The sequence below is a fragment of the Capra hircus genome, chromosome 28 (assembly GCF_001704415.2).
Source record: "Capra hircus breed San Clemente chromosome 28, ASM170441v1, whole genome shotgun sequence".
Lineage (NCBI taxonomy): Eukaryota > Metazoa > Chordata > Mammalia > Artiodactyla > Bovidae > Capra > Capra hircus.
In genome coordinates this window covers 16,398,410-16,423,492 of record NC_030835.1, presented here as the reverse complement: position 1 = coordinate 16,423,492, position 25,083 = coordinate 16,398,410, and the positions used below count along the sequence as shown (strand labels likewise).

General features: G+C 39.2%; 2 protein-coding genes across 7 annotated transcripts in view; one reads left to right on the top strand and one right to left on the bottom strand.

Annotated features, from left to right (window-relative positions):
• ECD (ecdysoneless cell cycle regulator) overlaps positions 1–24,773 on the bottom strand; it is a 30,977-nt gene extending 6,204 nt beyond the window's left edge. The window contains exons 1-9 of one of the 4 annotated variants that reach the window (XM_005699191.3): positions 24,551–24,773; positions 22,575–22,783; positions 17,620–17,737; positions 15,068–15,155; positions 14,779–14,957; positions 13,011–13,203; positions 10,963–11,091; positions 9,173–9,301; positions 7,227–7,312 (exon numbers count right to left, since the gene is read on the bottom strand). In XM_005699191.3, coding sequence (XP_005699248.2) covers positions 7,227–7,312; positions 9,173–9,301; positions 10,963–11,091; positions 13,011–13,203; positions 14,779–14,957; positions 15,068–15,155; positions 17,620–17,737; positions 22,575–22,779 — 1,127 coding nt within the window. In that variant the 5' untranslated portion in view covers positions 22,780–22,783; positions 24,551–24,773. The remainder of the gene's footprint in view (positions 1–7,226; positions 7,313–9,172; positions 9,302–10,962; positions 11,092–13,010; positions 13,204–14,778; positions 14,958–15,067; positions 15,156–17,619; positions 17,738–22,574; positions 22,784–24,550) is intronic. The other 3 variants (XM_005699192.3, XM_005699194.3, XM_005699193.3) reach the window with 3 other exon arrangements.
• FAM149B1 (family with sequence similarity 149 member B1) overlaps positions 24,792–25,083 on the top strand; it is a 54,162-nt gene continuing 53,870 nt past the window's right edge. For 2 of the 3 annotated variants that reach the window (XM_018042175.1, XM_018042174.1), the window contains exon 1: positions 24,793–25,048. In XM_018042175.1, the coding sequence (XP_017897664.1) occupies positions 25,002–25,048 (47 nt within the window). In that variant the 5' untranslated portion in view covers positions 24,793–25,001. Of the gene's footprint in view, positions 25,049–25,083 lie in introns of all 3 variants that reach the window. The other variant, XM_018042173.1, reaches the window with a different exon arrangement.

The following is a 25,083-nucleotide window of genomic DNA, read 5'->3' as shown; positions in this document are numbered from 1 at the left end:
ACAAGCCTCACAGCAGAGCCAAACCAACAAAAAGTCCAAAAAGTAAAGAAGAGAGAAACTGCTTTGCAAAAAAAGAAACCATCAACAAATGAAAAGACAACCTAAAGAACGGGAGAATATATTCACTAACCATATATATGAAAAAAACCCCAAGTTATCTGATTCAAAAATGGGCAGAGAGAATGAATAGACATTTTTCCAAAGAAGATACACAAATGCCAAGAAAAGGTACTCAACGTCAACTAATCATCAAGGAAATGCAAATAAAAATCACAGTGAGATATCACCTCACACCTGTCAGAATGTCTATCATTAAAAAGAAAAGCATTGGCAAGAATGCGGAGAAAAGGGAACCCTCATGCACTGTTGGTGGGAATGCAAGTTGGTACAACCACTATGGAATACAGTATGGAGGTTTCTCAAAAATTAAAAATAGAGCTACCATATGACTTAGCAATCCCACTTCTGGGTATTTATCCAAAGGAAATGAAAACAAAATCTCAAAGAGATGTCTGCATCCCCATGTTCACTGTAGTGTTATTCACAGTAGCTAAGACTGGAAACAACCTAAGTGTCTACAAATAGATAACTGGATAAAGGTGTGGTGTAGATGGATGAACGGACAGACAGATAAATTCACAGAGACAGAGATCTACATGGGGTCCCAGGTGGCACTAGTGGTAAAGAGCTTGTCTGCCAATGCAGCAGATGTAAGAGATGCAGGTTCAATACCTGGGTCAGGAAGGTCCCCTGGAGGAAGGCACAGCAACCCACTCCAGTATTCTTGCCTGGAGAACCCCATGGACAGAGGAGCCTGGCAGGCTACAGCCCATGGGATCACACAGAGCTGGACACGACTGAAGCAATTTAGCAAACACACACAGAGATATACATATACACACTGGAGATATACATATATATATATATATATATGAATACTGGATATACACTGGAATATATATATATATATACACACACTGGAATATAATGGAATATTATTTAGCCATGAGAGAGAAAGAAACCTTGTCATTTGCAACAACACGGATGCACCTTGGAGGTTTTATGCTGCATGGAATAAGCTAGACAGAGAAAGTTAAATACTGCATGGTATCACTTATATGTGGAATCTAAAAAAAAACATCAACCTCATGGAAACGGAGAATAAAAGTGGTTGCCAGTGACTAAGGGGTGACGGAAATAAGCACAAAAATTTTGGAAAAAGGATTTAAACTTTCAGCTGTAAAGTAAATATAGTCATAGGATCGAATGTGAAACATGGTTACTATAGTTGATAACACTATTGTGTAAACGAAGTCTGCTAAGAGAGTAAATATTAAATGTTCTCACATACACACAAATTATAAACATGTGAGGTGAAGAATCTGTTAATTAACTAGGTGGTGGGACTCTCTTTCATAATGTACAGGTATATCAAATCACCACAGTGACACTTTAAGTGTCTTACAGTTTTGTCAATTATACCTCAGTCAAACTAAAAAGAACCCTGAAAGATTGCTTTGATTGAAATGGAAGCTGGAGGCTTGGAGACCTGCTCCTCTTGCCTTCCCCTTTGCTCTGCAGCAGGCTCCATGGACACCATCATGAAGCTGCTGATTTAGCGTAGCTCTTTCAGTTTGCATATATCATATTATGAGGAAATGAAAACCCAAAGAAAGTACGCACAAAAATTAATCTATCACGTATTAAACGCTAGGGTAGTACTTCAAATATAATCCTGTTTTACAAAGGAGAAACTCAGAGCCCAGTGAATTTCTATAACTTTTGCAAGGTCATTGAGTTGGACAGAGCAAAGGCTTGAAATCAAGTCTTCTGATACTATTTTGTGCTCCTCTTACTATAAACTGATAGGGAAATACACACAGAGTGAGCTATTTTATGTTGGTGATGTGATTTGTTATATAAGTTTATGGAACTCTGTCTGAACTATTTATAAGGGAACAAACCAAGTTATATAATGGACTTGCATTAATTTAATAAATATTTGCATACCTTGCTGAATCATGTGGGTAACGGAATTATCCCTACTCTGTAATATGCAAATATTATGAAGACAGAGAGAAGAAATATACACAAATAATTATGGTAAGTTAAAAACATATAAAGTCACACAGAAATACCAAATGGTTCAAAGAATCATAGGAGAAGGCAATTACATTCACTGGGTGGAGACAGAGAAGTTAAAAAAAAAAAAAAGAGCTCATGGAAGAAGCTGAGTTAGCGCTTAAAGAACCAAGAGGATTTTGATGGGTAAGACAGGATAGAGAAATCTAAGGGGAAAAATGAGCATTTGTACAGAGGTGGGGAAGTGAGGAACATGTTCAGAGAGAGCAAACAGGTTCAGTTTGGCTTAAGGGTGAAATCTGAGGCTGAACAGATGGACTGAAGAGCACAACGAGGCTGAAAAGGCTAAGTTTAGACTCAGTGAAGTAAGGAGTGAGTGATCACTGATGGCTTGTTATTTTTAATTTTTGCTTTATGAGATTAAAATAATATAGACAAGTCAAAAAGATAATATATCCTTACCACCCAGAATTAAAATACTGCTATATTTATCTCTAAATATATGATTACATTAATAAATTTAACATAAAAACCAAACTAGTAATATATGTGGTGGTGGTGTTCCATCGTGTCCGACTCCTTGTGACCCCATGGACTGCAGCTTGCCAGGCTCCTCCGTTCATAGAATTTTCTGGGCAAGAATATTGGAATGGGTTGCCACTTCCTCTTCCTCCAGGGGATCTTCCCAACCCAGGGATCTAATCTGTATCTCCTGCAGGTGAATTCTTTAAGCACGTACTTTAAAAAATATATGATAGATAAAGTTAGTATTCCCTTTGATGATCAACTACTAGTTCCAATCTGTTTCTCTGCTGCCCAGAAGTGACAGCTCTCACAAGAACCTTTCTGGGCCACTGAGTGAGTAAGAGAACACTGTTTTCTTTACCAGACATATTATTCCCTTGATACCATTCCCTCAGTTATCGCCTGTCTGCCTCAATCCCTGACATTCTTAGATCTCTTTTGAAAGAAAACCTCCTTGGAAAGGTCTCCTGGGTCAACCTTTCTAGAAGAGCAGCCCTTACATCTCTCTCCCCAAACACTGCCTTTTCTTCAAAGTACTAATTACTATCTATCATCATATAATGGTTTATCATCTTTCTCCAACACTAGTATGCAGCTCCACAGGGAAGGGAGAATTGGGGTTCACTTGTTGTATTCCCAGTGCCTAGAACAGGGCCTGGCATATAGGAGACAATAAATACTTACTGAGTGAATGAGGATATATGTATCTATAATATGTAATATCTTGTGTATTTTTACAATTTATATCCATGGCACCTACATTTTACTTGTATTTTTCATACAACATTGTATTTTTTTAATCTATTCATTTAGACCAGTGATTCTCAACTGGGACAATTTGGCAACATTTGGTAATATTTTTGGTTGTCACAATTGGTGGGGAGTCAGTCCTAGGGGAATTTACCGAGTAGAGGTCAGAGACGTTGCTTCATCTTACGATGCACAGGATAGTTCCCCACAACAAAGAACCATCTGGTCCAAAGTGTCAATAGTGTCAAGGTTGAGAAATTCTTACTTAGATTTATGGGTATTTATATACTCTCTGGCTAACTAATGGACAGTAAGCCATCATATAAATACATTGAAATTCATTTATCTATTATTGGTGGACACTTCCATTGTTTGTAATTTTTCACTATTACAATCTCTAATAATTTTTAGGAGAGGGAGGTAACATGAGTACATATGTATTTCAAGCAGATTCTCCTGGCTCTAATGGTTGAATTGGAAGAGAAGAGTCGCTAGAGGCTAAGAAATAAGTTTAGGTATAGCTATAGTTCAATATGGTTCACTTATGGCAGAAAGTGAAGAGCTAAAGAGTTTCTTGATGAAAGTGAAAGAGGAGAGTGAAAAAGTTGGCTTAAAGCTCAACATTCAGAAAACTAAGATCACGGCAACTGGCCCCATCACTTCATGGCAAATAGATGGGGAAATAGTGGAAACAGTGAGAGACTTTATTTTTGGGGGCTCCAAAATCACTGCAGACGGTGACTGTAGCCATGAAATTAAAAGATGCTTACTCCTTGGAAGGAAAGTTATGACCAACTTAGACAGCGTATTAAAAAGCAGAGACTTTACTTTGCTGACAAAGGTCTGTCTAGTCAAGGCTATGGTTTTTCCAGTAGTCATGTATGGATGTGAGAGTTGGACTATAAAGAAAGCTGAGCACCAAAGAATTGATGCTTTTGAACTATGGTGTTGGAGAAGACTCTTGAGAGTTCCTTGGACTGCAAGGAGATCCAACCAGTCCATCCTAAAGGAGATCAGTCCTGGGTGTTCATTGGAAGGACTGATGCTGAAGCTGAAACTCCAATACTTTGGCCACCTCATGCAAAGAGCTGACTCACTGGAAAAGACTCTGATGCTGGGAAAGATTGAGGGCAGGAGGAGAAGGGGACAACAGAGGATGAGATGGCTGGAATGCATCACCGACTCAATGGACATGAGTTTGGGTGGGCTCCGGGAGTTGGTGATGGACAGGGAGGCCTGGCGTGCTGCAGCTCATGGGGTCACAAAGAGTTGGACACGACTGAGCAACTGAACTGAACTGAGAGTTCAATAACTAAGTAATTAGAGTATCTAGCCAGGCAGTAAGGTAAAAGAATGTAAGATACAAGATAACAGTGAACAGTATCTAAGGACTGGATCCATGGACAGCCAGGAGGTCTGGGTGATAAGAAGGATGGCGGTACAATTAAAAGCCAGCAGGACACAGTCGAAGATATTAATTCAGCTAATAAAAGCAAAGCAAACAAACAGAAGCTTTAGGAGCCAAGAGCAGGTCTGGAGGGGGATGTGAGCTTGGTTTCAAACTGCAAAGAAGTCATTCTGGTTGGTGAACGGGAGTTTCTCCTACAACACTCATGAAAATGTTGGATATTGAAGCTATTTGCAATAAGTAAATTAGGGTCCATTTGCTAAAACACTGTGCAGCTATTTAAAAATACACTTTATCAAAATATTTTAAGGTCATGGGAAAATGTAAGATCACAACAAGTAAAAATTATGAACAAGATACATAATTTCTTGATAATGTAAATTAAAAAAAAAATCAATTGGTTATGGGGAATAATAATCCTGGAAGGCAGTAAATCGGAAGAATAATAATAGTGGCTAACTCATGATATAAATTGGAATAATAGTAGCTTACTCATGATATAAATTTTTCCCTCTTACATTTTTCTCTATTTGCTATATGAATGAATGTTATTTGTATAATAATAAAAGACATTGTTTTTGAAAAAGAACTACCAAACCCTCAATCTATCTTATTTCATGGGAGAATAAGTTAGCCCTAAATCTCCTACATGAGTCTCTCTAATTTCTTAACTTCTTTTCAACCTAAGATTATAAGGTAATGCTGTTCAACAGGGAAGTGGTCTCCTAGAGGTGACAAGATTCATCTGGGGGAGATTCCCCTAATTATGAGAGCCACCTCCTTTACTTTCTTTCCCAAGTTTCCTTAAAACATACCCTAAGAAGGCATCCTCTTTTCCACAAATTACTGCCGTAAAAGTTGATGAGAATGGGACAAAGGCACCTCTAGACACTTACAAAAGGGTGGAAAAAAAAGTGTTAGCCGTTCAGTTGTGTCGGACTCTGCAATCACATGGACTGCAGCCCATCAGGGCTCCTCTGTCCACAGAATTCTCCAGGCAAGAATACAAAAGAATAAAGACTGCTGTAAAGTCATTACTATCTCACAGATACTGAGGTTAGAGTTCTCTCGCCATCAATTTTGCTTCATACAATCTTTAAGTATTACACATATATGTGATGTTTGAGATGTTGGCAAAACAAATGGGGTTCAAAACCAGTTCGGTTTTGAGAAAAAAAGCCCAACAACAAAATAAAACACACATCCACACACAACTGGGGACATTCTGAGTCACAACATTTACAAAGTTATTTCTTTCACGTTATTTAATAGCTTTAAGTATCTCAAATTCAGTTTTGCAAACAGAAACTGAATTTTTTCCAGTGCTCAAATTCTGACCTTTGATTCCTCAGCCCAATAAACCCTTCTGCAGAAGCTCCATTATCCTTGGGCCATACTGACTAGAAGCACCCTCAGGGGACAAGCCAGACAAGACGGACTTTCTTTTTTCAAGCACCTATTCCTTCTGATTTTTGCTTGCTTTTTTCTCCAGTGTATTCAAATAACTGTTTTTTCTCTTTTTTTAAAATATTCTGTCCAGGGTTATCACTGCAATTAGCAGGGAGTTAGTCTGAGATGATACTTCAGTATTACCAGAACTGAAACTCAACTTTATCGAATTTTAAAGGGCAGCCATTTTCTTCCATGTGGCTTCCCTCATAGTTCAGTCAGTAAAAGAATCTGCCTGCAATGCAGGAGATATGGGTTCGAATCCTTGGTCGGCAAGATCCCCTGGAGAAGGAAATAGCAACCCACTCCAGTATTCCTGCCTGGAAAATCCCATGAACATAGGAGTCTGGCAGGCTATAGTCCATGGGTCGCAAGAGTTGGACACGACTTAGCGACTAAACTACCACCATTTTCTTTCAACCCTGTGCTCAGTTCTTTCTTCCCCCAGAAAATATATGGCAGGTTAGAATGAGATATGATTTGAAAGCTGAATGCCTGCTTCATCCTGTGTTTTAGATCCACCTAGAAAAGCTGAACACAGCCCAGAACTCCCACAGGAATTAAGCATGTGGCTCAATAACAGAATCCATGAGTTAAAATCCCTAGGCCTGTCACTTTGAGCTGTGTAACCTTTGGCAAATTACATAACCTCTCTTAGATTCAGTTTCTCAGCTGTGGATAGGGAAAATAACAATTATATCTATTTCACACGGCTTTAAGAGTGGGTTAAATGAGTTAGTGGCCTAAGCTTTGTAAGCACTCAACCTATATTAGCCATTATATGATGATGATGAAGGTGGTGGTGGTGGTGGTGGTGATGGCTACAAGTGCCAGCAAACTCCCATAACAACACCTCCTCTCTTGACACCAGCTTCTTCAGTAGTCATGAGTTCTGCCGTTAACAGTTTAAATATGGCAGCTCCAACATGTGCAGCCATCTCAGGAGTAAGTAACTCCTTAACTTCTGGCAAGTTATCACTCTGCTGCCCTGTTTGGGTAGAGATAAACTCACCTTTCTGGCCGATTTACAGAGAGCTGGAAGTAGTTCTTGGCCATTTCTAGCTTTTCCTGGTACTGAACAGAACCTTCCATCAGTCCCTAAAAAAATAATAATGCCCATCAGAACCTGGTATAGATGGTATCACTAAAATAACCTGCTCACCAGCAACTTCCAGGGAGGCAGTATACAATACTCTAATATATTGTACAAAAATCATGAGGCCTGACTCCTCGTCCTTGTTTTGTCATGGATGTACAGTTTCTCCAAAAAAGGGACTAAGCTAAATGTGATGGGACCTCATCCTTTTCACCATTTAAGGGTCTCTTTCCAATTTGGGAGGTTTTCTATCATTTTCTATTATTTATTAATAACTTGTTATAAAGAAACAATTGATTAACCAGCAACTAGTTTATAAAACAAAGCACAAATAGAGCTCAAAAAATAGCATAACCCTAACCTTAACTACCATTTCTACCTTTCACAGGCATGTTTATGATAGCATTTATGCTTAATACTTTACATTCTTTAAAAATATACTATAATATAAGCAGTTTTCCATACCACTACACAATCTTTAAAATTATCATATTTTTAAGGACTTTTCTACTTCTTGGATGTTTCCTTAAAGTGTAGATTATTTAACATAAAGCTTTTCCTGTTTGCAAGGCAGGAACAGAGGCACAGACGTAGAGGATGATTTGTGAACATGGAGGAGAAGGAGAAAGTAGGAGAAACTGAGACAGCAGCACTGATATATATACACTACTACATGTGAAACAGACAGCTACTAGGAAGCTGCTGTTCAGCACCGGGAGCTCAGCTCTGTGCTCTGCGATAACCTACAGGGGGTGGGGTTGTGCGGAGGAAGGAGGTTTAGGAGGAGGGGACATACATATACTTATAGCTGATTCACGCGTTGTACAGCAGAAACACAACATTGTAACGCAATTATCTTCCAATTAAAAATAATAATAAAATAAAGTGAAGGTTCCAAGTTTGAACTTCTGTATAATTCTTGGGATACAGTATCAAATTCCTTTCCAGTTAAGGTTGCCACTATTACAATGTTATCGGCAACGGATAAGTGTAACTATTTTCACTATATTCTCAACAGCACTATCTTTCATATGCTTTTTACATATGTGAAAATGGTCTTTATTATTATGTTAATATACATATCTTTACTATGTGTGAGAGTGATTATTTTAAGAGAAATTTACTAGTTCCCTTTTCGTAAATTTTTTTATTGGAGCATAGTTGCTTTATACTGTTGTGTATGTCACTGTACAGCAAAGTGAAACCAACCATATATCTATCTACATACATCCCCTTTTTCTGGGATTTCCTTCCCATTTAGGTCATATAATTTTTTAATCTATGTCTTTGCTAATTTTTCTATTTGGTATCTTCATATTTGCTTCATAGATTTGCACAAGTTATTCATCTGATATAAATAATAACTTTTATCACTTTGTATAGATGTTATTCGGAGAAGGTAATGGCACCCCACTCCAGTACTCTTGCCTGGAAAATCCCATGGACAGAGGAGCCTCGTAGGCTGCAGTCCATGGGGTTGCTAAGAGTCAGACACGACTGAGCGTCTTCACTTTCACTTTTCACTTTCATGCACTGGAGAAGGAAATGGCAACCCACTCCAGTGTTCTTGCCTGGAGAATCCCAGGGATGGGTGAGCCTCGTGGGCTGCCATCTATGGAGTCGCAGAATTGGAAACAACTGAAGTGACTTAGCAGCAGCAGCAGCAGCATAGAAGTTATTAATTTTTCTAAAATATTAGAAACAGTTTATAGACACTCCCTTATTACCACCAAACTAGAATGGTCCCTTTTAACTCTAGTTCTTACAATTATGTCACACATTAAATATGGACCTAACATTTTAGATCACTGGCTTGATTTTGCCTAGACTATACAGTTTAAAGAGTGCATAGTAAGTCCTACCTTAAAGTAATCATTCTTTTTCAGACTTTCAAGGAAGCCAGCCCAGAGTGGTGACGTAGTCACAAGGGATTTTTTGGAGTCAGAAAAATGTGGGCTACATTTGGAGCATAAGATCTCAAATCCATGAGCCTACATGGAAAAGACAGAATTTTTATTATTCGGTTATTTTCTTTCCATTTAACCACATTCAAGAACTAGGTGACTGGACATATGGGTATGTGAACATTTATAATACTCTAAACTTTATGAAAAAATATGACTTTAATTCCAAGTTTCTTAATCTCTACAGATTACTAAAAATTATAAAGGGGAAGCAAATAACAGAAAACAAAAAATTCTTATTTTCCTGAAAGAGATTTCTCTTCTCACTGATTAAAAAACTAGAAATTTAAACTTGTTTCTTGCTTGCTTAAAAAAGGTTGCAAAAGGTTTCTTGTCTAACACAATTATAAATGAATTAAGCATGGTCTTAGGAATAGTAAAGGGAGGGAATCACTTCATTTTAAGAGTTCTTTGATTAAAAAATATAATAAATGCACAAGGCAAAATAATTCTAATAGGGAGCTTCTAATACTGCCACCAATTCCTTGCATATCCTTTCAGAAGTAATCTTTGCCCTCAAGCAGATATGTGTGCGTGTGCGTACATATATCCTCCTACTTCATCCCCTTCATCACTAAATGGCAACATACACACGGCTCTGAACCTTGCTTTTCTCTTAGTGATATGCCCTGGAGATGATTTCATACAAACACATACATTTATCCATCTCACTTCATGGACAGACCATAATTTATCCAACTATTTTTCTACTAGTAGACATTTAAGTATTTTCCAGTCTTCTGCTACTATAAACAATGCTTTCACGAGTATCTTCATACATCTTTGTGCACAAGTGAAATATATGGAGGATAAATTTCAGGAAGTGAAAATACTGAGCAGCAGGGTTTGTGCATTTTAAATATTATGGAAAGTGATAAACTGTTCTAGGAGACTGAATCAACTCATATTCCTATCAATAATGTTTGAGGGTACCTCTTTACGTATTTTTACAAACCTCGTATTTGTTATCAAGCTTCTGGATACTTGTCAATCAAATGGTGAAAAACATTGCTTTGTAGTTTTAAATTGCAATCCTTTTATTACGAGCAAGTGTCAACATTTTTCATAAAAATCATTCGTATTTCCTTTTCTCTGGACTATCTGTTAATGGTTTCTGATCATTTTTGATTGATTATTACTATTTTTTTCACCTTGAATTGTAGCAATGCTGTATACTAGATAAAGCAACTTCTGTCATTTACTAGTTTTATTTTTACTCTTTTGTCATTTAAACTGCAAAGATATTTTATACTTTCTCCAGGTTAACTATATTTTGACTATATTTATGGGTTTTTTTCCCATATAGAAATGTTTAATTTTTATATAATCAAATTTATTAATCTTTTATTGTTTCCAGTTTCAAGTCATGCTTAAGAAGGACTTTCTTACTCATATTTTCATAAATTTCCCTACACTTTCTTCCAAATTTTATGGTTTTGTTTTTTTCACTTAAATATTTGGTCCAACTGGAATTTATTTTGGCATGGATGTAATAACTTTTTCAGCTGGACACACAGTTCTATCATCCCTTACAGAATAATCCATTTTGCCTTATTTCAAATACCACATCTTACTACATTCTTAATACATTAACAGAGTGTATTTCTAGATTTCTAAGTTGTGTCATTACTCTGTGAAGAGCCCTTTGACATTAAGGAAGAAAATTAAATTTTCTGGTTCAACATTACCAACTTCATGCCCAATTCATGGGCTCGGTACTGGGGATGACATGGAGGAGGCAGCTTGTATCCACTCCGCCGATCCGGCACAAACCTTTGTTGCACCAACTGTGCATACAGACATTTAGTGAAAGTGACCTGGACATTAGGACAAAATATGTGAGTGTCTTCCTGAAATTAAAATGCCTGACTATCATTTCAGAGTTAACAATAACTTCATTTATGAGCTTCACATTCAGATAAATGCAAAGAAGACTCAACCTATCTACTATCTACACTTTTTAGTAACAGCTTTACAGAGATATAATTCACACACCATAAAATTTACCTTCACTGTCTATATTCAGTTGTCACTAAGGGATGGGAATACCAGAGCACCTGACCTGCCTCTTGAGAAACCTATATGCAGGTCAGGAAGCAACAGTTAGAACTGGACATGGAACAACAGACTGGTTCCAACTAGGAAAAGGAGTACGTCAAGGCTGTATATTGTCACCCTGCTTATTTAACTTCTATGCAGACTACATCATGAGAAACGCTGGACTGAAAGAAGCACAAGCTGGAATCAAGATTGCCAGGAGAAATATCAATAACCTCAGATATGCAGATGACACCACCCTTATGGCAGAAAGTGAAGAGGAGCTAAAAAGCCTCTTGATGAAAGTGAAAGTGGAGAGTGAAAAAGTTGGCTTAAAGCTCAACATTCAGAAAACGAAGATCATGGCATCCAGTACCATCACTTCATGGGAAATAGACTGGGAAACAATGGAAGCAGTGGCTGACTTTATTTTCTTGGGCTCCAAAATCACTGCAGATGGTGACTGCAGCCATGAAATTAAAAGACGCTTACTCCTTGGAAGAAAAGTTACGACCAACCTAGATAGCATATTAGAAAGCAGAGATATTACTTTGCCAACAAAGGTCCATCTAGTCAAGGCTATGGTTTCTCCAGTGGTCGTGTATGGATGTGAGAGTTGGACTGTGAAAAACGCTGAGCACCGAGGAATTGATGCTTTTGAAGTGTGGTGTTGGAGAAGACTCTTGAGAGTCCCTTGGACTGCAAGGAGATCCAACCAGTCCATTCTCAAGGAGATCAACCCTGGGATTTCTTTGGAAGGAATGATGCTAAAGCTGAAGCTCCAGTACTTTGGCCACCTGATGCGAAGAGTTGACTCATTGGAAAAGACCCTGGTGCTGGGAGGGGTTGGGGCAGGAGGAGAAGGGGATGACAGAGGATGAGATGGCTGGATGGCATCACTGACTCAATGGACGTGAGTCTGAGTGAACTCTGGGAGTTGGTGATGGACAGGGAGGCCTGGCATGCTGCGATTCATGGGGTCACAAAGAGTCGGACATGACTGAGCGACTGAACTGAACTGAACTGAAGGTAATTCAAATCATTAGTTACATTACATGGCAATTTTGGCAGATAGATGATAAAGAATAATTCTTAATTCTCTGGAGGAAATGAAATGTTTTATTGCTAAGAAAGATATAACTGCTCAAATAGGGAAAATTTGGTCAGAAATAGCTAGGAAACACTGAGATATAAAATAGGAAGTCAGGTCTCTTATAGTCTTCCTCTTCTGGATAGGAGAAAAGAAAAAAAATCAAGGATATGAAACCAGTCAATCCTAAATGAAACCAACCCTGAATATTCATTGGAAGGACTGGTGCTTAAGTTGAAGTTCCAATACTTTGGCCACCTGATGTGAAGAGCTGACTCACTGGAAAAGACCTGGATGATGGGGAAAACTGCGGAGAGAAGGAGAAGGTGACAACAATGGATGAGATGGTTGGATGGCATCACCAACTCAATGGACATGAGTTTGAGCAAACCCAGAGAGATAGTGAAGGACAGGGAAGCCTGGTGTGCTGCAGTCCTTGAGACTGCAAAGTTGGACATGACTTAGTGACTGAACAATAACAACAAAAAGTCTATATTAACTTGCTATGAGGAAACAGAATATTCCCAATTTTTTCCTGGTGAACAATTAAAATGATGTTCAACATTCCTTTCAGTGAGAGAAACTAAATGACCAAGAGAGCTATCTTACCGATGTCATTATTCGTGTTTCAGGCAAGAATGTCTTGAAAATACGACAGGCCCGCAGGTCAATGGGGTCCCGGAGATAAAACGCCTGGACTCCTGCAGCCACCAATCTGGGGCGCTGCTTCAGCACTGCTGCAATGCCAGCTGGGAGGAAGCAGTGTGCTTGATGAAGGGAGGCTTCAATTTTTTCTGGGTACCTGTGACAGGTAACATAATCACTTTTATTTTATGGTACAACAGAGTTTATTTTCTTGGGCTCCAAAATCACTGTAGATGGTGACTACAGCCATGAAATTACAAGACATTTACTCCTTGGAAGAAAAGCTATGACCAACCTAGACAGCATATTAAAAAGCAGAGACATTACTTTGCCAACAAAGGTCCGTCTAGTCAAAGCTATGGTTTTTTCAGTAGTCACGTATGGATGTGAGAGTTGGACCATAAAGAAAGCTGAGCACTGAAGAATCAATGCTTTTGAAGTGTGGTGTTGCTGAAGACTCTTGAGAGTCCCATAGACTGCAAGATCAAACCAGTCCATCCTAAAGGAAATCAGTCCTGAATATTCATGGAAAGGACTGATGCTTAAGCTGTACCTCCAGTATACTTTGGCCACATGATGTGAAGAATTGATTCATTAGAAAAGACACTGATGCTGGGAAAGACTGAAGGCAGGAGAAGGGGACGACACAGGATGAGATCGTTGGATGGCATCACTGACTCAATGAACAGGAGTTTGAGCAAGCTCCGGTAGTTGGTGATGGACAGAGAAGCATGGTGTGCTGCAGTCCACAGGGTTGCAAAGAATCAGACACAACTGAGCAGCTGAACTGAACTGAACTGAACTGATGTAAATATCTAGGATTCTTATACCATTTACTTTCCTCTTAGCATTTTATCTTGTCTTGGTTCATCAGGAGTGAGATGAAAAGAGTAACAACTCTCTTGTCACCCTTGGGAATTCCCTGGTGGTCCACTGGTCAGGATTTGGTGCTTTCACTGCCAGCAACAACCCAGGTCCATTCCCTGACTGGGGAATTAAGATTTCCATGCTGAGTGGCAAAAAAAATAATTGTTTAAAAAAGATACTCTATATACTAAAGACTACAGGTAGGAAAAGAGAGAAAGAAAAAGCGAAAGAAATGGAAAATAAAGAAAAGGGATTAAGGTGGTCCAATAAAAACTAAACGAAAACGTTACTACTATACTTTGAAAAGAAAATCAGAATTTATTCTCCTAAAAAACGGTACAAAGTGTACTGAAGCAAAGCTAAAAGAGATTATTATTTAATACTGTTATGATCTGAATAGTACTAAACATTTTATAGGTATTCAAATTGAATGGCTGAACTAATACGTTATTAGACTAAGGTGTTCTCTTCTGAATAGAACCTAATGTGCTCCAATTTAGTCAGAGAATCCCATATATACACCCAGAATCAGAGAAAAATCCTGAACAGATTGTGCTCACTCAGATTTTCATCTCTAAAGGTCCGAAAATTTTTATCTATGGATCTACATAATACTTGGCCACACTAAGATAAATAAATGCAAAAACATTGGGCCTATAACCTTCAAATGGCAACTAAAAGATACATCTGTTTCTCCATTTTAAAACACATGAAGTTTAATTTGTTGGTCAGTTTCACAAAGGATGAAGACAGAATGAAAATCAGCACTAATTTAGGTGAAAGAAATGCTTAGATTCAACAAAAGACTTGAGCAACACAAGTCAAAAGGCTCCTTGACTAGAAGTCAAAGTGTCAGTTTTCTTACCCTCTGATGCGTCTATTCACAGCAGCTCGTACAGATTCTGAAGCCAGAATTTTTTCTGGGTGTGTTGAGATTATACTCAGTGCTTGTGAGATTGTTGGGGGTGTGGTAGGTAACCAGGATACTGTTCCAGATTTCTTTGGTGCAGGAATAATGCACAACTCCCCTTGGTGGAAAAATACCTGCAAAGTGATATAGTTTCCATACTTGGCATTGACAAAATCCAGGGACATATGAAAATGATGCAACATGGTTTCACCTCTGTAAATTTTCTAAACTTGGATATACTTACCCTGTTGGCACTATTATCAGGATCCAACCATTTAGGGAGAAAGTCAGCAGCTTCTATTAACAAGAATTCACCATCATTGTCTTCGATCCTAATGCAAAAGAAATTTCAACTTTGAATTAAAAGAAGTACATATTTGCTAATAATCAAAACAGATTTGTTCTAATACATTTTTGCCCTAATCTTAGTAAATAAATATATGAGTATATACCATACATTTCTATAAATATGTAGATTTCTATAATTAAGCAAAATGTTTTAAGATACCATTAAGTACTGAAGGGAGACTCTAAAATTGTAAGGAGGAATTCGAGAGTGATAAGGAGAAAAAAATAAGTACATAAATAAATAGCAGTAGAAAAAAAAATGTGAAAAATAAACCAAGTACATAGGTCTTCAAAAGAAAAAAAGAAAAAAATCACATAGAGCCAAGATTAGAATAACCTTTATGGAGGAAGTACCATTAGGCCCTGAAAGATACTTCTGTTTTGCCTCATCTGCATCACTTTTTAAAAATTTAAGTTCTGCATATGTAATACAGTCACGTGATTAAAACTTTAAAAAAATACATAAACAGTTATACAATGAAAAAGTCTCCTTGCTATGTTTGTATCTAATGTGCCTAACCCCTCCGCCATTGTTACTTCTTGTTTATCCTTCTAGAGTCTGCTGATGTGTAAAGTAGTCAATAGGAATATGAATATTTTTCTTCTCCTGTTGCACGAATGGTAACATACTATATTTATTGTCCCAGATTATTTTCACTTTTAATGGGTGGAGATACAATATATCCAGAAAAAGGAGAGATGCTTTGGGGAGTGGGAACAGCATAAGCAAAACTATGGAGGTGACATTTAAGGTAGAAATTTGAAGACTGACAACAAATTAAAAAAAAAAAGGACTAGAAAAGCACAGTTATATCATTTTGTGAAGAGCTTTAAATGTTGGCAGAATCCAGTGAGAATGAGTTTAATTTTATAAACAAAACAAGTGAAATGTTTTAGAGTAGGGAAATAAAATGGTTTGAGCCCTACTTTAGGAATATTAATCTGGCAGAGACATAGAGGAAAAACGTCTTTCTTTTTCTAATTAAAAAAAAAAAACAACTGACAAGACAGTAGATGCTTATTAAAAGAGCTTTAGAGGCCTAGAGGGTAAGCATGACCCATCACTACATATATAAATATCAGAATCAGCATATGAAAGGCACTGCCCCCTCCTTATTACCCTAGTAAAGATATAAACTACCATATTTGTGCCTGTTTATTGAAAATTCTACCATTTATTTAAAAAGTATGGCTACCTATTTGTAGGTGTGGTAATAGTAGTGTTGCATTATCTCTTAAGTTTATATCCTAAAGTATTTAAAAATCAAATGGTATAATATTGGAGGTTTGTTTTAAAACACTCTTGTTTCCCTGGTGGCTCAGTTGTTAAGAGTCAGTCTACCAATCGGGAGACTTGGGTTTGATCCCTGATCCAGGAAGATTCCATTTGCCACAGAGCAACTAACTTGAGAATGACAGAGAATTATCAGTTCCTATAATATTTTAAAAACTGGATTACAATGCATTATTATCTACTTTGCTTCCTATCCATACAATTGTTCACTGATGTCTCTTTAAATTTCTTCTGTCTACAGTTGCTCAAAAAAAAAAAAAAAATAGAGCTATAGAGGAAGAGATAGGGAAATCTGTGAAATACATATATATATATATATATATATATATATGAATTTCTGTTTAAGACACAGAAATTTGATAGTGATTACTTTTGGGAAATCAGAGCAGTATACCCTTTTGTATTGCTTGAATTTTATTTATCATGTGTATTTGTTCTTTCATAACAAGAATAAAAAAAAGAGAAAACCTAAACTAAGCAGGTCTTGTGTGAAATTTTTTGAAAGTTAAACTCTCAGATGATACTTTAATTCTTCTTTATGAAAAGGAAGTCACCAGCAAAAAGGAAGAAAACACAGAAGTCACATTTAAAATCTGTATCTCAAATCTGTACAATTTCCACCAGCTACAGAAAAAAAATTACTAAATGGATAAAAATATAGTGACTTTCAATAATAGAATTTCTTAAGAATTACTATTTTTTGGTGAAGCTGGCTTCTTTATTTTTTTTAATTTTTATTTTTTAATTGGTGGAAAACTATTTTACAATGTTTTGTTGGTTTGTGCAGTACCACACAAATCAGTCATAATTACAAATACGTGTGTGTGTGTGTGTGTGTGTGTGTGTGTGTGTGTGTATACACATCTCCCTCCCTCTGGAGCCTCCCTCCCTTCCCCTTACCCCATCCCTCTAGGCCATCACAGAGCAGGAGGCTGGGTTCTCTATGTTATACAGCAACTTTCCACTATCTATCTGTCTTACATATAATAATGCATGCATGTCAACACTACTGTCTCAATTCATCCCATCCTCACCGTCCCCCTCTTTAGCCACAAGTCTGTTCTCTACTAGCTTCATCAGTGCCATTTTTCTAGATTTCATATATATGCATTAATATGATACTTGTTTCAGAATTATTAATAAAACTATAATACCTTGCTACTAACTCTGGAAATTCTTTCGTAATTTGCTTCACTATATAAACAATAAACCATTCATCCTCAATGTTATCTCCAAACTTTGTCATGCCAAATATATGAGCAGGAACATCTCCTAAAAACATGAGAAAAGCAATGATATAATCAAATAAATTTATCAGTTCAAATAAAAGTACAAGCAATCATTCAATTAAACAAACTTATTGACTGGCTATGCTCCAGGAGTATGGCCATATACTGGGAGCTGGGGTTGCAATCCTGAACAAGATATAAGAAAGAAGCTTTCTCTTGAAGAGCTTAGAGTCTGGACAACAGGAGATAGACAACCAGGCACAAAACAAGATGATGAACAGAGGTATACACTGAGGGCTACGTGGTCATAAAGTATGTGATATCTGAGCTACGCGCCTCTGGAGGAATGACCACAGTAGGCTTTCCAGAAAGAGAACACGTGCATGTGTAAAGGCACAGAGGCATGAGAGATGATTGTGTGTTCTGGGAGTATCGGCAGAAATTTTCAAACAAGTGCATTATCCAAAAACATGTAGAACTTAAACGATATACTCAGATAGCCAATGGGTCAAAGAAGAAGTCGTAAGGGGAATTAGAAAATATTGGGAGACTAATGAAAACCAGGGCTTCCCTGGTGGCTTAGACAGTAAAGAATCTACCTGCAATGCGGGAGACCCAGGTTCAATCCCTGAGTGGGGACGATCCTCTGGAGGAGGAAATTGCAACCCACTCCAGTATTCTTGCCCAGAGAATTTCATGGACAGAGGAGCCTGGCAGGTTATAGTCCACGGGGTTGAAAAGAGTCAGATACACGACTGACCAACTAACACTTTCACTTTAACACTTTCAATGAAAACCAATACAACAAACCTAACTTATGGGATACAGTGAAAGCAGTGCTAGGAGGAAGTTTACAGTCATAAAAGATCTCAGATCAACAACGTAGCTTTAAACCTTAAGGAACTATAAAAAGAACTAAATTCCAAGCTAGAGGAAGGAAATAGTGAAGATTAGAGCAGAGATAAATGAAATAAAGAATCACTTCAGTTCAGTTCAGTTCACTTCATTTCAATCACTTAGTCATGTCCGACTCTTTGAGACCCCATGAATCGCAGCACGCCAGGCCTCCCTGTCCATCACCATCTCCCAGAGTTCACTCAGACTCATGTCCAACAAGTCCGTGATGCCATCCAGCCATCTCATCCTCGGTCGTCCCCTTCTTCTCCTGCCCCCAATCCCTCCCAGCATCAGAGTCTTTTCCAATGAGTCAACTCTTCTCATGAGGTGGCCGAAGTACTGGAGCTTCAGCTTTAGCATCATTCCTTCCAAAGAAATCCCAGGGCTGATCTCCTTCAGAATGGACTGGTTGGATCTCCTTGCAGTCCAAGGGACTCTCAAGAGTCTTCTCCAACACCACAGTTCAAAAGCATCAATTCTTCAATGCTCAGCCTTCTTCAGAGTCCAACTCTCACATCCACACATGACCACAGGAAAAACCACAGCCTTGACTAGACGGACCTTAGTCGGCAAAGTAATGTCTCTGCTTTTGAATATGCTATCTAGGTTGGTCATAACTTTTCTTCCAAGGAGTAAGCGTCTTTTAATTTCATGGCTGCAGTCACCATCTGCAGTGATTCTGGAGCCCCCAAAAATAAAGTCTGACACTGTTTCCACTGTTTCCCCATCTATTTCCCATGAAGTGACAGTACCGGATGCCATGATCTTAGTTTTCTGAATGTTGAGCTTTAGGCCAACTTTTTCACTCTCCACTTCCACTTTCATCAAGAGGCTTTTTAGCTCCTCTTCACTTTCTGCCATAAGGGTGGTGTCATCTGCATATCTGAGGTTATTGATATTTCTCCCAGCAATCTTGATTCCAGCTTGTGTTTCTTCCAGTCCAGCGTTTCTCATGATGTACTCTGCATAGAAGTTAAACAAGCAGGGTGACAATATACAGCCTTAATGTACTCCTTTTCCTAGTTGGAACCAGTCTGTTGTTCCATGTCCAGTTCTAACTGTTGCTTCCTGACCTGCATACAGATTTCTCAAGAGGCAGGTCAGGTGGTCTGGTATTCCCATCTCTTTTAGAACTGTCCACGGTTTATTGTGATCCACACAGTCAAAGGCTTTGGCATAGTCAATAAAGCAGAAATAGATGTTTTTCTGGAACTCTTGCTTTTTCCATGATCCAGCGGATGTTGGATTTCTGGTTCCTCTGCCTTTTCTAAAACCAGCTTGAACATCTGGAAGTTCATGGTTCACGTATTGCTGAAGCCTGGCTTGGAGAATTTTGAGCATTACTTTACTAGCATGTGAGATGAGTGCAATTGTGCGGTAGTTTGAACATTCTTTGGCATTGCCTTTCTTTGGAATTGGAACGAAAACTGACCTTTTCCAGTCCTGCGGCCACTGCTGAGTTTTCCAAATTTGCTGGCATATTGAGTGTAGCATTTTCACAGGAAAACAATATTTTAAAAAATCAACTAAACTGAGTTGGTTTGTTTAAAAGATCAACAAAATTGACAAAACATTAGATTAACTAAGTAAAACAGACTCAAATAGCTAAAATCAGAAATGAAAGAGGAAAGGAATATCACAACCTATGCTACAGCAATAAAAATTATAAGAAAACACAAAGAACAACTGTATACCAACAAACTGGATACCTTAAAAGAAATGCATAAATTCCTGGAAACACATAAGACTGGGACACACAGAAGTAGAAAACCTGTACATATCTATAAAAGTAAGGAAAGTGAATTAACAATCAGAAACTTCTCAACAAAGAAAAGCCCAGGGCTAGATGACTTCACTGGAAAACTCTACCAAACATTTAAAGAAGAATTAACATAAAAAAAAAAAACTGAAGAGGAGGAAACATTCCCAAACTTGTTTTATGAGGCCAGCATGAGCCAACAAAACACTTGCAAACTAATTCAACAACATGTTAAAAGGATTGTACACCATGACCAAGTGAGATTTATTCCTAGAATGCAAGGATGATTTGACACAGGAAAACCAGCTGACGTAATATACCATATTAACAGAATGAAGGTCAAACAAGTGTACTGTGGAGTGTCTCAAGAGCTGCCATGGCAAAAAAAAAGGGCCACACAGGTGGGACAAACTGCCCAACCAACTCCTCTCCCTACTCCAGATCTCCCAAGTTTCTTCAACTAGAGAAGCTCCAGTCAGAGTGGCTTCATTTTTACCTACCTTACATATTAAGGGTTTCCCTTGGGGCTCAGCTAGGAAAGAGTCCTCCTGCAATGAGGGAGACCTGGGTTCAATCCCTGGGTTGGGAAGATCCTCTGGAGAAGGGAAAGGCTACCCACTGGAGAATTCTCTGGCCTGGAGAATTCCATGGACTGTATAGTCCATGGGGTCACAAAGAGTCGGACATGACTGAGTGACTTTCACTTTACATATTAAACTTCAATTTTAATTTCATCCAGAAGCAATGCAGAACTGTTGCAGGGTGTTGGACAGGAGAGTGAAATGATCAGATTGGTTTTACAAGGTAACTGTCAACACTGTCAGGAACTGGAGACACTGGGACCAGAGAGGTTAGTTAGGGGGCCACTGTAGTCTTCCGGATGAAGAGGGCTTAGACTGTAGCCAAACAGATGTGAGAAAGGGTCAGATTTCAAGGGTAATAACAGTAGGATTTAGTGCCTGTGGAACATAGTGAAGTGAGGATTTGAGGATGATTTTGAATTACTAACAAGCTTGACTACTAGGTGGATAGCAATACCATTAAGCAAGACAAGAAAACACTGTGTAAAAATTATTTTCGAGAAAAAAGATAGGGAATTAGTTTTGGCCATGTTATGCTAATGGGACAGTGTTCTTGCCAATAAGTATCACAAATATCAGTGATAAGGCATTCAATAAAACTAACGTTTTACATTTGGCAACTGCTAGCCAAAAGGTTGGAGAAGGCGACGACACCCCACTCCAGTACTCTTGCCTGGAAAATCCCATGGACGGAGGAGCCTGGTAGGCTGCAGTCCATGGGGTTGCGAAGTGTCAGACACGACTGAGCAACTTCACTTTCACTTTTCACTTTCCTACATTGGAGAAGGATATGGCAACCCACTCCAGTGTTCTTGCCTGGAGAATCCCAGGGATGGGGGAGCCTGGTGGGCTGCCGTCTACAGGGTCGCACAGAGTCAGACACGACTGAAGCGAGTTAGCAGCAGCAGCAGCAGCCAAAAGATAACAGAGAAGCATTAAAATGAGCCAGAATGAAGGAATCACAAGATGTCAGGCTCCTGATATGAAATAAGACCCCACAGAAGTTGTTGTTGCATGAGTAGAGCCTTGGTAAGTTATCCATGACTCATTTTAGTAAAGTTATAAGAAATGAGATGACAAACTGCCATTATTTGGCCACAGGTCAGATCTCATGCACTGACAATACAGGGAGCAGTGAAGGAATGTCAAAATGCTTCTGGGTGGAAAATAGTGGTTACTTAGCTCAATTATTTCTCTTTATAAGCCAAGCAGAGCCACTCTTAGACCCTTAGCAAAACAACTATTTGAAACAAGGCAGCCTGGTAAAGACACTATCAAGACCGAGGAATACAGAGTAACAACTGAAAGAACTATGGTTAAAGAAGCCAGCCGGAACCTGTTTAGTGTAGGAACCTAGATATATGATGGCATAGTAAAGTTCAAAAGTAAAGCCATGGCTTGATAACGTTGAGTATGTATTAGTTCCTAAGATAATGACTGTTAGAAAGCTTTCATCAACATGAATTTTCTTTTTAATTTTTTAAGTTCAAGAGCTTAACTGAATTTCGGCAAATACCATAATTGGTTCAGGATATAAGTCTTCCTGACAACACTGAATGAACTGTGGACTATTACACCTCACTGGTGTCAGAACGACATTAAAAGTCACATGTATCAAAGCAAAATAAGCAAAAGAACCTTACCTTTCCCAGGTTTATATCTGAGATTGAAAGGCTGATTCTGCCAGATATAGGGGACCAGCATAGGTGCAAACTGGGTCATTATCTTCTCAATGTACTTTTGAAGAATCTCTCTGCATTCTTCTGGGTCCCCTGGTTTATCTGGTATCAGGAACAGGCGATACTCTACGGTGTCTTCCACGGTAGCAAACTTCATATTTTCCTCCATTCTTCTTTGAAAGTTACATTTAAAGTTTCAATAATATAAACCATATAGAATAATGCAGAAGTAATATCCTAGTCCCTGAACTATGCTAGGCAATTCCATTAACAGTTTCCCCTAATTCAATGATTCACATACCATCGTCATGATTTTTGCACTGACCACATACCAACTATGGTAACACTTATTTAATATTCTTTTAATGACAGTTTTATACTTATATTGAAAGAATTTTTAATATATAATAAATGGAAATCCAATACCACATTCCCAAATAAATAAGCATTAAGAATAAAATAAAAAATGTTGCCCTTGCATTATCAGTGGTGTGTACAACACACTTTCGGAAAAACTGCAATAACATCTTTTGAAACACTATCAAAAATCCCAGGTCTGCCTAAAGTCCCAGTTGTGTTCTGGGCATTTCATTTTCTCTTTCTGTGGCTTTCCCCTTAATTGGAGAATGAGACTGTTATCTGTTATCTCTATAATCCTTCCCTAGTTAAATTTTTAATATTTAAATATTCTTAAGCACAATCTCCCTTCCTCCGCAGAATTTAAATCTTTCCCATTGTGTGAGATAGAAGAATTCAAAACTACAAAACATTCATTCCTGTCATTTCACCCCCAAATAATCTGCCCATGGCTCTTGATCCTACAACTATCTGTTCTAAATTTTCCCCCTTTTCAGGTTTCAGAGGGTATAGCTCTGGGATATTAGGAGGTGGTGAATAACTCTTTTCTAAAGGTTTCGCTTACATACAAAAGTACTAGTTCACTTTTGTTGTCAGGTGAGGCTTGGTACGGAGAAGGCAATGGCAACCCACTCCAGTACTCTTGCTGGAAAATCCCATGGATGGAGGAGCCTAGTGGGCTGCCGTCTATGGGGTCGCACAGAATCGGACACGACGAAAGCGGCTTAGCAGCAGCAGCAGCAGCAGCAGGAGGAGCAGCAGCAGCAGGAGGAGGAGCAGCAGCAGCAGCAGGAGCAGCGGCGGCGGCTTGGTAAAAGAAAAAACTGCGCTGGATCGTCCACTTCACGGCTGCAATTCGATTTTCAGACTTGTTTTTCTAACGGATTAGTAAAATGAGGTCCAGAGGAACTTGCATCTTCTATCCAGACATTCTTTCACTACAGACTGTCCATTTGGCCTTTTAACCCAAGTGCCCGCGTGCTAAGTCGCTTCAGTCGTGCCCGATTCTTTGCGACCCTATGGATTGGGAATTCATGCGATTCTCCAGGCAAGAATACTGGAGTGGGTTGCCACTTCCTTCTCCAGGGGATCTTCCCGATCCAGGGATCGAACACGGGTCTCCCCCACTGCGGACAGATTCTTTACTATCTGAGCCACCAGGAAAGCCTTATTATGAAGAATTTCGTGACAGGGCTGAAGTGAAATCGTTCAGTCGTGTCCGATTCTTTGCAACCCCATGAACTGTAGGCTCCTCCGTCCATGGGATTTTCCAAGCAAGAATACTGGAGTGGGTTGCCATTTCCTTCTCCAGGAGATCTTCCCAACCCAGAGACTGAACTTGGGTCTCCAGCATTGTAGGCAGACCTTTACAGTCTGAGGCACCAGGGAAGTCCTCTAGTAACAGGGCTAGAAGGGACTTTTGAGACCACGCAGGCTAACTCCACACTGTATATATGAGAAAACTGGGAGCACTGCCAGCTTGCTTGCAACCAAGCAACAGAGGCCTGGCTTGGAGTCTAGGGGCTCTTTACTCAGACTAGGTTCTCTCCTTCACCCAAAAAAATGAAGCAAATTTCGCTTACGGTCTTGGGCCTGGGCCTCTTCGGCAAGTCTTTGTCGCAGCACCTTTCCTCAGCCGTCTCTCCTACCTAGTGAGCTGGTGGGGAACTGCCAGCAGTAGACACATCCAGGCCCCGGATGGGTCCACACGTTCGTCTGGAACCAGAACCCCGAGGAAACTCCGAAAGTCAGAAACGACTCAGCCTCGGAACCCCGGGCCGTCGTACCGAGGCACGTCGGCGGAAGCATTAGGCGAGTGCTCCTGTGGTATCGTCACTTCCGCCCCCACGGGCAAGCCGGAAGACTAGGGAGGTGGGGGCCCTGGCAAAGTGGCGATCTGGAGTCTAGGAAACGGGGCGTGACGGGGCCGGAAGGTGGCGGGAGGGGGCCGAGCCGGAGCGGGCGCGAGGGCCAGGCTTGGAGGCCCCCACCCTGGCTTGTCCGCCCCCGCCGCGGCTGAGGAGGAAGAAGAGAATGACCTCCAGATACACTAGGAAGGCGGTGCCACAGAACTTGGAGTTGTGAGTGAACTGCTCAGCTACTCCAGCTCGGGCCG